The 13,263-nt window shown below is 44.9% G+C and overlaps 7 protein-coding genes across 7 annotated transcripts; 4 read left to right on the top strand and 3 right to left on the bottom strand.

Annotated features, from left to right (window-relative positions):
- Positions 1–245: 245 nt before the first annotated feature.
- GAP6 (Gap6p) lies at positions 246–2,296 on the bottom strand. Its single transcript, XM_020207676.1, has one exon. The coding sequence runs from the start codon at positions 2,075–2,077 to the stop codon at positions 380–382; it is 1,698 nt and encodes a 565-aa protein (XP_020064267.1). The 5' UTR covers positions 2,078–2,296; the 3' UTR covers positions 246–379.
- A 6-nt stretch (positions 2,297–2,302) lies between these two features.
- On the top strand, positions 2,303–2,488 carry CANTADRAFT_26178 (uncharacterized protein; the record flags this gene model as incomplete). Its single annotated transcript, XM_020207675.1, has 1 exon — positions 2,303–2,488. One exon carries the CDS (start codon positions 2,306–2,308, stop codon positions 2,471–2,473), a length of 168 nt encoding a protein of 55 aa, XP_020064266.1. The 3' UTR covers positions 2,474–2,488.
- On the bottom strand, positions 2,409–2,694 carry CANTADRAFT_26177 (uncharacterized protein; the record flags this gene model as incomplete). Its single annotated transcript, XM_020207674.1, has 1 exon — positions 2,409–2,694. A coding segment is annotated over exon 1 (152 nt), but the record flags the coding sequence as incomplete, so codon positions are not given.
- A 1,032-nt stretch (positions 2,695–3,726) lies between these two features.
- CANTADRAFT_6316 (uncharacterized protein) lies at positions 3,727–5,334 on the top strand (the record flags this gene model as incomplete). Its single annotated transcript, XM_020210871.1, has 1 exon — positions 3,727–5,334. The coding sequence occupies one exon, from the start codon at positions 3,727–3,729 to the stop codon at positions 5,332–5,334; it is 1,608 nt and encodes a 535-aa protein (XP_020064264.1).
- A 480-nt stretch (positions 5,335–5,814) lies between these two features.
- Positions 5,815–8,685, top strand: LEU3 (leucine-responsive transcriptional regulator; the record flags this gene model as incomplete). Its single annotated transcript, XM_020210870.1, has 1 exon — positions 5,815–8,685. The coding sequence occupies one exon, from the start codon at positions 5,815–5,817 to the stop codon at positions 8,683–8,685; it is 2,871 nt and encodes a 956-aa protein (XP_020064263.1).
- A 482-nt stretch (positions 8,686–9,167) lies between these two features.
- Positions 9,168–10,754, top strand: GCD11 (translation initiation factor eIF2 subunit gamma; the record flags this gene model as incomplete). The annotated part of the gene is made up of 1 exon (XM_020210040.1): positions 9,168–10,754. The coding sequence occupies one exon, from the start codon at positions 9,168–9,170 to the stop codon at positions 10,752–10,754; it is 1,587 nt and encodes a 528-aa protein (XP_020064262.1).
- Positions 10,755–10,768: 14 nt separating this feature from the next.
- On the bottom strand, positions 10,769–13,117 carry SST2 (GTPase-activating protein). The gene has a single exon (XM_020207673.1). It carries the CDS (start codon positions 12,771–12,773, stop codon positions 10,788–10,790), a length of 1,986 nt encoding a protein of 661 aa, XP_020064261.1. The 5' UTR covers positions 12,774–13,117; the 3' UTR covers positions 10,769–10,787.
- Positions 13,118–13,263: the final 146 nt, after the last annotated feature.

Here is a 13,263-nt window from a genome sequence, read left to right as displayed (position 1 = left end):
TATGTGCAACAAAGTAATTTATTGTGTTAAGATCAGAAGCTCTTAATAAGTCTCTCCAGCAAAAAGCTAAAATGGACTTACTATATAGTTTGGTTAGGTTTGTAGTAAAGAGTATTATTTTGCACAACATTTAGTTCTTGAGTTTAGGATGCTTCTGTTAGGCGAGTGTCGAAGGAATCTCCAAGAATCACAACCCGCTTCGAGATTTTTTAACAGTTGCTGCTAAATATCTACATTCTTAATTCACAGACTTTAGGGTATTTAAATTACTATAAAGGTATTTAATTAATTATTTAACTAGTCTATGACCACTCAGTGGTAAATATCGTTATTCGTGAGAACCCATTCAACGGGAATTTATGCAAATACAAAAAATCAATCAACACCAAAATTCCATGTATCTTTTGTACCAAGACAAGGCAGCTCTGGCTCTCTTTTCCTCGGCAATTTCTTGTTTCAACATATCGATATCGGTCTTACCTCTACCAGCATCCACGTCGATATCACTAATGTTGACCAAGAATTTAAGGTTTCTAGAGTAGATCTTGTGGCCCACGTAAAAAGCTAAAACAACAACGGCACCGATATAGTTCTGGAAGAAAACGGTAGCGTCTGGCTTCTGGTGTAAGGGAAATAAGGAGATCCAGAACTGCAAGCATAAGACAAGAATGTTCATGATCAACCCGTAGTATGCCCCAATGACACCAGTATTGGAGACATATGGTAACTCGTCAAGGGTACGGCCTTGGTGAGCCATGGCTCTTCTAAACTGGATGAATGAGGCGTTGATACTGCCCCAGGTGAACAAGGTGGAAAGACCAGACAAGGCAACCAACCATGCAAACACCGTCGATTGCTTTGGAGAAGCGGCCACAAACGCCAACAACCCGATGAACGCTGAGAACAAGATTCCACCCAAAGGTCTTCCGTTACGGTCGATGTATCCAAGGAACTTGGGAGCCAAGCCTTGTTCTGATAAGGCCAAGGCGGTTCTTGAGAAGCCGTAGACGGCGGAGTTGCCAATGGCCAAAAGTGCCACCAACACAATGACGTTGAAAATGGAAGGCAAGGCCTTAATACCACCGTTTCTGATGGCGATGACAAAGGGTGAGGCCGAGGCGTTCGAGGAGCTCCCGATCAACTTTGGACTGTTGGCAGGCACCAAGAACCCCACCAAGGTAAGGGTGATCATGTAGAACACGATGATTCTCCAGAACACCTGCTTGATGGCCTTGGGCATCATTTTCCTGGGGTTTTCCTTGGATTCGCTGGCAGTCAACCCGATCAACTCGGTTCCGGCCAACGAGTAGGTGGCTGTGATCAACACTGATACCACGCCCTTGAACCCGGTGGTGAAGGCGCCAGGGTTGTGCCAGTACTTGCCACCGATGTAGCCCTCGTCTCCACCACCACAGATCAATACGATGGCCAAGATGTCGAAGCCGACAATCCCAAGCAACTTGATGACCGAGGCGATGAACTCGGCCTCACCGAAGCCCTTATTGCCACACAAGTTCAACAAGATGATGAGCACGTAGAAAACAGCCACCCACACCACCGAGTTGATGGAGGACTTCCAGAAGTTGATGGTCAACGATGCTGCAACCAACTCCAACGGCAACACAATGACCCAGAAGATGGCGTAGTTCCAGCCCATGGCGAAGCCCCATGATGGGTCAATAAATCTGGTGGCGTAGGTTGCGAAAGATCCAGACACTGGGAACACACTGACTAACTCAGCGAGCGATTGCATGGTGCAGTACAAGAAGGTGGACACGATGGCCCAGGCCACGAGGACAGCGCCAGGTCCGTTGGTGAGGGCAAGTCCCGATGCCACCAAGAGTCCCGAGCCCACACACCCGCCTAGGGCGATCATCTGGAGCTGACGTTTCTTGAGGCCTTTCTGAAGGTCTGGCGCCGACTGCGACGCCAGCGACTCGATATCGGAGCCGGAGTTGGTGGCGCCAGGAACCTGGCGCCTGAACGAGTCGGTAAACTCTTTCCACTTGCCCACAGGCTCGGCAGAGTCGTAGGAGCTAGTGGACTCTTTAGTGAAGTATTCGTCTTGTTTCAGCATGCCAGTGGAGATGAGAGAAGAAGAAAGTGGTGGAAATGTCCACTTTTGTTGTGAGTGTCTCCATCGCTGGTAGCTCCATGCCGGTACAGGCCCAGCCCCAGCGTGGTACCCAGCGTCCCGGCGACAATTGCCCCAAAAGACACCCGCTGCAACTAGTCAGCCGTTATGGAGGCGCATCTTGCGCGGGCTCGCACGCCTGCCAAGGGCCGGCGGCAGTTTGTGTCCGACATGGCAGCCTCAGATTGGTTGTGGAAATTTTCATCGCTGTTTCTTTTTGACGGCTTCCAAGACAGGAAGCCGCAGCGATGGCAGGCCCGATGTGGGAATTGCTGGGAACATCTGGTGACCGCTAGAGACAATGCTACGGTGGAACTGGACATCGATCATGGCCCGTGACCCGCTGGGGTGCTGTCAGAGCGTTGACGTGGTGCGCAGGGCCCATCGCTGATCTTCAGGGTCGAGGGTGGAAGAGAAGACTTTTCCAGCCGAACGGCAAAAATTGCGAATGCGGGCCGGGACAGGTGGGGAGGAGGCGGAATCACCAGATGGGCTTGCAGGCACATGACCCCACACGTACTGGAAATAGCACAAATTTTCTAGAAACCTCTCGACGTCAGTGACTCAGGACAAATTCTAAAAACTTCTACTCGAGGTCAGATACTCAGGATTAATTCTAATAATGTCCTCACAATTCTCACTTAAAGAGCAGCAATTCGGGCTGAGTAAGACAAATTTGATGTTCGGAGTCGAATTTACCGAAAGCATAATAATTTCTTTTACGCTAAATGCTGCGAATCACTGAGAGGAACTCGAACCTGAATTCTTTAGTAGCATAATTCCTTCCCTAAACTACAGAGACGTGAATTATTTCCCACATAATTATCGCGCATCTACTACATTTAGCTCTGTAGCAAAGTAACACCACCCCTAACTAATTTTGTCGGGTGACCTAGGCAGCGCTCGGTAATATTTCACGTAGTTTTACAAAGTATCCCAATCACAGTTCCCGTAATCCAAAGAGAAAACAGATTAAATACAGGAAAATTGAACCGTGAGTCGGGATTTCCGATTACATTCACACTACGATTTGGATGCACGAAGAGATCCGATCAATAGAAACGCGACATTTGCTAGGAATGACTGTATACTACACGATGAATCGCCTATTATTGATAAGTAATCTGACGTCACTATCCATGACTAAATTGTGCTCTGGCAATCACTTATGTCATCAGTAATAGGGCTAACTAAATATTAGATTCATTAATTGTACTTTTTTAGTCCATTTCCACTCTCTCGTGGTGGCTATGAAGTACTTTCATTAATTGTGTCTGCTTGACAGGCCATTTTCACCCTCCAGTCGTGGCTAACTAAACACTTAACTATTAATTATGCTCTGAATACTGATCCCTGTCAACGATCAATCGTCTATGTATCCTTGTCTTAGATTTCTCGGAGATCTCACAAAGTATGGACTCCTTTTTATTGCTAATGTGTAGTGAAGTGGAGGTATCGGCGTGCCCGGCTCGTGTCCCAGGGTCCCAGGGTCCCAGGGTCGCATTTTGGCTCTCTTTGCTTGCTGATCACATGACCTGTCCAACCCCATACTTATACCCCATACTACCCCCTATCCAGCCACCACCACCGTTATGTCGTTCACCTTCCACACCACATCTGACCCCGCCAAAATCCGCCAGGTTTACGCGGTCTGCGGCACCGAGTGGGGCTCCGAGATCTTTACCCCAGATGAGTTTGGCGACGCAGAACTTGTCAGACACAAATACACCTTGGACCAAGGCAGTCCCGTCCAGGTGTTTTACTTGGAGGACCAGCACGGAAAAATCGTGGCCTCCACCGCCTTGACCCAGTCCAAGGGCTTCTACAAGGATGCTGATCGCTCGCACGCCATCTCGTCCATTCCAGACCCTGCGCTGTTTGGAGTGAAGAATGTACACTTTCTCGTCATTGGCTACGTGTTCACGTTAAAGGAGCACCGTGGCAACGGCTTGGCCACTCTTCTCGTGGGCAAGGCCATTGAGCACACCGAAAACGCCATAATCTCGCAAAAAATTGCAGAAAGCGACCCCGCCAAAAATGACAGCTTTAAGAACATGGTCACCAGCGATGGCCAGGTCGATCGCCAATTGGCCAACTACTACTTGGGAAAACAGTACTTCTGGGTGTTGTACTCGGCTGTGGGCAACTACTACGAGAAGTTCGGTTTCAAGGGATACCCTCTCGATTTCTACAAGGTGCCCCTCAGTGTAGCCGGTCCCGACCAGGAGCGCTTGATCGAGCAATTGCTCCACCTGAACAACGCCCCCACCCAGGAGACAGTGGGTAAGAAGTTGAGATTACTCCACGGATCCAATCCTGCAGACCAGGAGTTGATCCAGTATATCTTGCAAGGCAAGGAGTTGGAGATCATGACGGAACTCAACAAGCTCATCACCCACAGCGAGTTACAGGGCGACCGTCGCTCATCGTCGTCGTTGGCCAACTTGTCAGACATGCTTTACTCCAGAAGAGGTTCCAGTGCCACTGGGCTCTCTGGCATCACCGAGGACGTGGGGCATTCTGCCCCACGCAGACAGTCCTCGATGGTCACCTCTACCATCCCCAAGGTCTCCATCAAGCCGTCTTATGCTCACTACAGGGGTCACCACTTAGTTAGCATGATCGCTGCCGAGAAACTCCCCCACAAAGAGGCTTCCACAAAATGGTTTGACGTCAACGGAGCCATATTCACCAACGAGTTGCAGCACAAGTCGTACTACATCCTCTGGCACACTTTGATGGGCAAGACGTTTTTTGTTTTGGGCATGGGCGAGTTGTCGTTCGAGCCAGTAGGTGTCTTGGGTGGTCCCGCCGCGGGTGGCCGCCGTCGTGGGTCCTCGTTCACTGGCTTGAACGAGTTGGGTGGCCACAACTTTCAAGACTTGGACATCTTATTGAGTGTCGCCTGCCATGTTGCACGTCAACGCCATACCAGACACGATTCTGTGGTTGTTTCCACGAACGACTTGCCCTCGCACATTCCTGGGCCCGTTCTTCACGACTACTTCTTAAACTACTTGCCCAAAAACTTCGAAAATGTGCACGAGCCAGGGGCCGAAGCCGATCCCAAGTCGAAGGTGGAGTTCATCACCGATGCTCCCACAAAACTCTTGGTCTTGCCAATGTTGAAGAAGTTTGGCTCCAACTCGCCGGAATTCGACTTGGACTGGAATACAAATAGTATGTTGTCGTGGGGCTGATCTTCCTGCCTTGGGAGATATATATAGTATACAACTGGAGCATTAAGAACAAAGAAATACACTTTTAGCGGGAGAATTGTGATCAGCAAATGTAGGGTTGGAGAAGACCACCCTGAAACCCCAAATTAATGGTGTAAAGACACCTTAAATTCAGGCAAATAGAGGTTTGTATGGATGAAATTATTTCGTGACATCAGGCTTGGTTCCTTCAACCAGAATATCGGACAAGGCTGCCTGTATTCCTAGTATCACCCACTTAGCGTAGATAAACTGCTTGTTTCCAGCTCGCTTGCTTGCTTCTTGCTGTTAAGCGAGAGCAACGGCCCCTTTAGCCTCTAAAGATCTAAAAAATGCGCTGCGTCAATCAGTATGCATCACGTGATGGAACAAAAAAATCAACATTTGTTGCGATGGATCCACCAATTCTACATCACGCCAATAGCTCCTCCCATCTGTAATACTATCAAAGGGTCCGGCAAAATGAGTAATGGAGTCGTCCAGAACTCCTTAGACAACCTAGCCCACATTGCGAACATGTCACACGAGCTCCAAGTCCTCAACCAGCAACTTAAGGAGGAGAGTGGTGGCTCACCTCCGGGCGGAAGCACCCATGGGGGCCAGACATCTACCAGCTCAACTCCTCCCCCTACCTTGAAGTCGGGAAAGCTCAAGCGAATGGCATGTGTCGAGTGCAGGCAACAGAAGTCTCGATGTGATGCTCATGAAAAACATCCCGATCCATGCACTCGGTGCCAGAAAAAGGGACTCCAGTGTGACTTGAAGTCCGACTATAAGAGAACCTATAAGAGAGCTCGAATTGCCCAAATTGAACGTGAGTTCTCCGAGTTGAAGAAAACTTTGACAAGTGCCCAGACCCAGGAACTCTTTGCTAAGGTGCCCTCCTTAAGTCAGAGTGACTTTGGTTCCAGTTCAGGTACACAGCCAGTGTCGGGTCAGTCGGCTATACGGCAGAATAATTCTTTGACAAGCCAGGTCCAATCCCCATTGAATTTCCAGAATACCTTTGCACCTGCAACCCAACAGTCGCCCCTTCCGTACCAGAATCATACTCCGTCCAATTCAATTCAACCACACCAACAACTCATCAACCAACACAGCCATCTTCATCACTCTAATTCTCCCTATGATAATAGATTTTCGCATAATTCTTCAGAAACTAATAATTCCATTCCAAACACCCCATCTATCTACAGACCATTAGATGAGTCCATCATGCATACTACGGGAGAAATCAGACATTCAATCCCTCACTACTCGTTGGATTGTGAAGAAAAGACTATGGACTCTGTTTCCCTATCACCAGAGACCATCAAATCACTATACTTAGAATACGTGGAAAGATACCATCAAATCTTACCTGTCGTGGATATATCTTTGGGCCCTGAAAGAATATACAAGTTATGTCCTTCCTTGTTTTGGGTCATAATGTTCGTTTCTTTGAGAAGATTTAACGAAGACTCTGAGAAATCGTTACTTTTACAGCTTTCTCCATTGGTCAAAGGAATTTTGGCTGAAATCATGATCTCACCCATTTCCAGATACAATCCTATTGAAGAGGATGAACCTATTTATAATGCATTGTCTGTCTACTCGGTCCAAGCCTTCTTATTATATTCTTATTGGCCTCCTATCACTTCTTCGCTTAGTGCTGACTCGTCCTACAATACGATTGGAAATGCTATTTTCCAGGCAGTACGTATCGGATTACACTCTCCTGGCTCACAATACAAACATCAAGACCAGCCACAAGAGCCCAATCCAACTCAGTCACAACCACAAATATCAATTATCCAGGAAAATTCCAAGACTTGGATCTTATGTAATATAGTGTCACAGACGATTGCAACTTCGTTCGGTTTTCCTGCTTTTACCCAGTTTGATACTTCCATCTGGACTACATCTACTTCGTCTGCTTTCAAGTTGCCAGTTGCTATCAAGTTTATGATGGAAATTTCCAACTTTGAGGATCAAGTCTCCAGAACTTTGAATACCAACCCCATGGATCCCTACGGTTTGATAAATTCAGCAGAGAGGTTGCCTATATTAAAGCTTTTCATGAGAAGATTGAATGAATTAGAAATCAAGATGAATCACGAACTTCCATCCGAAGACGGGTTCAGAAAGTTTCAGTTATATGCTGCAAGAGTCCATTTATTGAGTTATTTCTTCATGGATTCATCTAGGGTGTCGAGTTTTGAACTTCAAAAGGGTTTGATTCAATTGTTCAATGCTGCAATTACCTTAATCAACCACACACAGTCCTTTCAAATTAAGGACAAGAAGTTTGTCAAATATTTGCCAGGTGTTTATATTTTAGATATTTGGCAAGCTGCTTGTATTTTGGGCAAATTGATTCATTCACCTATGAAGAAATTTGTTGATACAGGATCAGGAAAGCAAAGTTACGAGATTGCAATCTCTTTAGCGGCTAAGGCCTCGATAATGAAGCATGACATTGCTCATAGATCAAGTGGAATTATGAGGAACATGTGGCAATTGTTCAGAACGTTGCACGAGAAGAACTTGAATAACCTCAACATCACTATCAGGAACAGAATGTCCGCTTCTGTTTTCTTTGACTGTCTATTCTTATTGAGAGATCAAGTAGGAATGACCAAGTTCAGCAGTCATGATGATGAGAAAAACGAGGTTGATGGTGATGAAATTGATGACGAATATGGAGACGACTTGGACAACGAAGGCGACAATGCAGGTGATGATAATGAGGAAGCGTTGGTCAGTGATGATGAAAAGCCAGGAGCTGGTCATCAAAGCAATCACAGCGGAAGCCAAAAGTCTACACCAGGAAGTACCACTTCGTCGCTGAAACGCCGCCAGAGATCGTTATCTAACACTGTCAATGCCGAATCTAAAGCAAGAAAAATCATAAGGACAATTCCTTTGGACCCCCAACCCATTTCAATTAATGGCAAGAGAAGTTCCATATTTAAAGTGGTGAATAACTCTACGGAGTCGTCGCCACAGGTGAGACCAGATAGAGATTCACCGAACTCGAGTGGTATGAACTTGGGGTTGAACAACGGATCCGGGTTCAAGAATCCACAAGCGAATAAGAAGGCACACAATGGTAGATACTACAATGCAGGTAGTTCGTTCTATCAACAGGTGGACAATTATGGCCTGAACCCAGTGATGGGCTCAAAGTTGACCCATGCCCATCCTATGGAGGAGGGCCAGCCTGCCACAGGCATTCCAGGTCAGGACGAATCGCCTATTCCATTGTCCTTGGATTCATTCGATATGAATAGTGACCTTCTTTGGAAAGACGTTGACAGTGTGATGAACGACTTTGGTTTCCATACTCAATAGGACCATTAGGAAAAGTCCGGATTACCTATTCAAGAAATTCAATATTCCAAGTGACTGGCCTTGTATAATACAATAACCCCTACGGTGATACTTCGGAGGGACTAAAATTAATGTGGTGAACCCCCAGATCGATTGAGATCCGTCTGTCTATAGTGTACTATTAATCAATTTCATGCATCTACAAGCATGTTTCAGGAAAAGCTGTTCTCTCATTGAATTTCTGGATCGCAGTTTGCTCTTACTACTTCACAGATTCCAAAGAAAGAAGTCCTAATATGTAAAGTAGTGAGTTCAGGCCCAATGACTGCTGGAAAGTCTCGCTATACCTCTCCAAAGCCTGACATATACCACCACCAAAGACCCTTTGGATGCTCGGTTTACGCACTCCTGGTGACTAAAAGTCGTGCTTTCACCGATAAAAAAATTGTGAAAAATTTGACCATATAACAAATGATTCACACAAGACTAATATCATCATCAACATGTCCTACGACGATATTGAAAATGCCACACCTGATATTGTGATCGGTGGAGACTTCGAAGAAGAAGAACAGTTCCAGTATGAGCACGACATCGAAAGTGACAATGAAGCTGGCGAAGCCCAACCAGCCGAAGAGACCCAAAAGAAGTCTGTCAGCTTTGCAGGATTAGCAGAAGAGTTTGACGAAGAAGCAGCACGCAGAGAGTTTGAAGAAGGTGGTGGATTACCAGAACAACCAGACAATGTTGATTTTTCCGAATTAACTCCATTATCCGCAGACATCATTAATAGACAAGCCACCATTAACATTGGTACTATTGGGCATGTCGCTCACGGTAAATCCACCGTTGTCCGTGCCATCTCTGGAGTTCAAACCGTTAGATTCAAGGATGAATTGGAAAGAAATATTACCATCAAGTTGGGTTACGCCAACGCCAAAATTTATAAATGTGATAACGAAGAATGTCCTGAACCAGATTGTTACAAATCGTTCAAATCCGATAAAGAAATCAGACCAAAGTGTGCCAGACCAGGATGTGACGGTCGTTATAAGTTATTGAGACACGTTTCCTTCGTTGATTGTCCAGGTCACGATATTTTAATGAGTACTATGTTGTCGGGAGCCGCCGTTATGGATGCCGCATTATTATTGATTGCCGGTAACGAAAGTTGTCCTCAACCACAAACATCTGAGCATTTGGCTGCTATTGAAATTATGAAATTGAAGCATGTGATCATTTTACAAAACAAGGTTGATTTAATGAGACAAGAGTCAGCTTTGGAACATCAAAAATCCATCTTAACTTTCATTAGAGGTACTATAGCTGATGGTGCCCCAATTGTTCCAATCTCCGCTCAATTGAAGTACAACATCGATGCAGTTAATGAATTCATTGTCAAATCTATACCAGTTCCTTTAAGAGACTTCCAAGCTACCCCAAGATTAATAGTCATCAGATCCTTCGATGTTAACAAGCCGGGTGCTGAAATTGACGACCTCAAGGGTGGTGTTGCTGGTGGTTCTATTTTGAACGGTGTTTTCAAGATCGGTGACGAAATTGAGATTAGACCAGGTATTGTCACCAAGGATGACAATGGTAAGATCCAATGTAAGCCAATTTTCTCCAACATTGTGTCATTGTTCGCCGAGCATAACGACTTGAAGTTCGCTGTTCCAGGTGGATTGATCGGTGTTGGTACCAAGGTTGATCCTACTTTGTGTAGAGCTGACAGATTAGTTGGTCAAGTTGTTGGTTCCAAGGGCTTCTTACCTTCCATATATACAGACATTGAAATCAACTACTTCTTGTTGAGAAGATTGTTGGGTGTCAAGACTGATGGTCAAAAGCAAGGTGCCAAGGTCAGAAAGTTGGAAGTTGGTGAAGTTTTGATGGTGAATATCGGTTCTACTGCTACTGGTGCTAGAGTTCTCGCTGTTAAGGCCGATATGGCTCGTTTGCAATTGACCTCTCCTGCTTGTACTGAAGTTAACGAGAAGATTGCTTTGTCTAGAAGAATCGAGAAGCATTGGAGATTGATTGGTTGGGCTACTATTAAGAAGGGTACCACTTTAGAACCTATTGCATAATTAAGTATCATTTTATCGAATATGTATTTATAGCTATTGAGATATTGTAGTGTGTGATTTCCTAATCTCGATTGTCGATGTTGCTTCCTTTAGCAATTCGCTATGCACAATCTTGGGGAATGAATCAGCTTCCATGAGTTTATAAATCTCGGTTGAAATAGCACTAAAGCACTTTGAAATACGTGCAAGATTTCTAAGTGACTTCTTGGTACCATTCTCGAGTGGTGTATTGATAGAATCTATTGGCGTGTAAACAATTTTTTGGGACTGAGCTGTTCTGGAATCGGTAATAGTCTGGGGAACAATTGACACAGTCGAAGAAACACCAAATGAGGGGTGTTCAACAGTTTTTCTGGATGGTAAATCCAAACTGACTGCTTTGATTTTTACTTGGTCCTTCGGTGACTCCTCTTTAGAAGTTCTCGAATCATGATCAGTCGGAGTCTTCGCTCCTTTTGATTCAATCATAATACAATTAATTTCATCCCTCAATTGATAGTCAATGTTCAATACAAATGGCGATTCATAGCTCAAGTAAGTGAAAAAAATATGATAAGCCAACGACAAGCACAGGTTGGAAAACTTCGATATCTTGTCATAGACCCGCATATCATCAGTCTTTTTATACTTCACAACCTTGCCCAACCTTTTAATACGTTTTTCGAATTGGTTCAAAAGGAAATAGGCATCAAGATTCTCTGAACAAAATTCATTCTCAAGATGTTTCTTGAAGAGATATCGTAATCCATGATCGTGAAGGACATCTCGTAAATTGAAGACGGAAGACGTATCGGAGCAATCGTCTTCCTCTTGTTGAAAGAATTCACCTATCTCTTCTGAAAGTTTATCTTGATCATCACTACTGGACTCTCTTTCCCCGTTTCTTTGATTCCAGTAACATACTTTCTGGCCCAAGTTACTCATTAAATAGAAATGGTCTCTATAGGGTGCAAATTTCGAAGAAGCTTTAGATGGTTGCAACCGGATCGGGGTGAGAAGATTATATTTCACAAAAAGGTTCCCAATTTCGATACAGTCATATGCTGATAGGATATCTGTACAGTCATAAAGCCATTGGCATATGGACTTGCCACTAACGCAATAATTTACCAGAATGCCTTGGTTTTCCATTTTAAAGACCTTGTCTTTGAAGAGTCGAACGCCTGCTGTGGATACGTAGTACTGAATATGCGAGTCTGATTCTGGGTTGGTAAAATAACGGTGGTGGAATGGACTTATGAGTTGTGGCTGATTGCTACCTGATTCTATCAGCTCGTGTTTGATCTCTGTACCAGTTGTAGTTGATAGTCCTTCAAACCCGCCTCTCAACGGAGCTGTCAAACCTTCAAAATTGAACTCATCCGTCCCTTGGTCACTATCGAGCCTTTCTCTCATCGTGATTGAATCTGGTCCACTCTTTGGCGTCCATACGTTTGGCTTTCTAGAAAACAACTTTATGAATAGCAAGTACAACAAGTACTCCGAATAAATGATCTTGTCAGTCAAGTGGGCTCGATCAAATTTGAACAAATCCATGCTATTGAACGGTGAATTCAATATATCTGGAAGTTTGTCTTTTTTAATGCCTATGTTGGTGCAAAAGTCTTGCACAATTGCCACTCCCTTTGGGGTGGGCTGGAGAACCAAACTTGGCTTCAAGGTGGATCTGGTTCTTTCGGCAGGTGAATGGAGAAGCTTCGCCTCGAAAAACCTCTTCAATAATGCAAACGCTAAGTCGTTCTGGATGTTGTAGGAAATGGACGTTGTGGTATGGTTGAGTTCCACCTTCAAGGTCAAGTCTTTCATGGCTGCAAGAGCTTGTTCAAGGTAGAAGCCATACGGGTACTGTTTGACAAGAGAAAACTTAAGCTTGAAGCTTTCCTTTGGCTTGAGGTCGAGGCAGATGACAGTCATGGCATATATGTCTCGAAGGTCCTTTTCAAACACCTTTCCGGTGGAAGTCTTGTTGAAGTCTGTGAGGATGTTCCTGTGGAGAGTTCGTGGCCCCACTTCAGACATGGTTACCACCATCAAATCCAGAGGGTGTTCGTCCCTAATATATGTGGTAAATACATCAGTGGTAGCACAATCTGTTACAGATTGGCTTATTGTTCGTATCTACCAAGGTTCTGTGCATTAAACACCACCCGTTAAAAGTTTCAGATTTCCCGAGGAAATGCGTAGCTAGATGAAGTGTGTCAAACCCTGAATCTAAATTTAATTTATGCACCCAAAGATCTAGATGGGATGTTTCAGGGTTCTCGACAAACTTCGTACTTCTTTAGCCAAGAGTTGTGCTCTTTGAAAACCTTCATTGGCGCAAAGAAGGGGCCTAAGGGTGGACGAAAGAGCAAGCAAAAAATACTTTGAGACCAGCTAACACCAAACTGATACAACCAAATTATTATTTACACTTTAAATCTATTATCCATATTATTATCTTTGCGGACTTAGCAGCAAATGTGTCCGAGCCACTCCAGACATGAGGGTGAAACCGCATCCCCACAGT

This window comes from Suhomyces tanzawaensis, assembly GCF_001661415.1.
Source record: "Suhomyces tanzawaensis NRRL Y-17324 unplaced genomic scaffold CANTAscaffold_4, whole genome shotgun sequence".
Lineage (NCBI taxonomy): Eukaryota > Fungi > Ascomycota > Pichiomycetes > Serinales > Debaryomycetaceae > Suhomyces > Suhomyces tanzawaensis.
The sequence above is the reverse complement of the archived record's forward strand: the minus strand, read 5'-3'. Positions and strand labels throughout refer to the sequence as shown.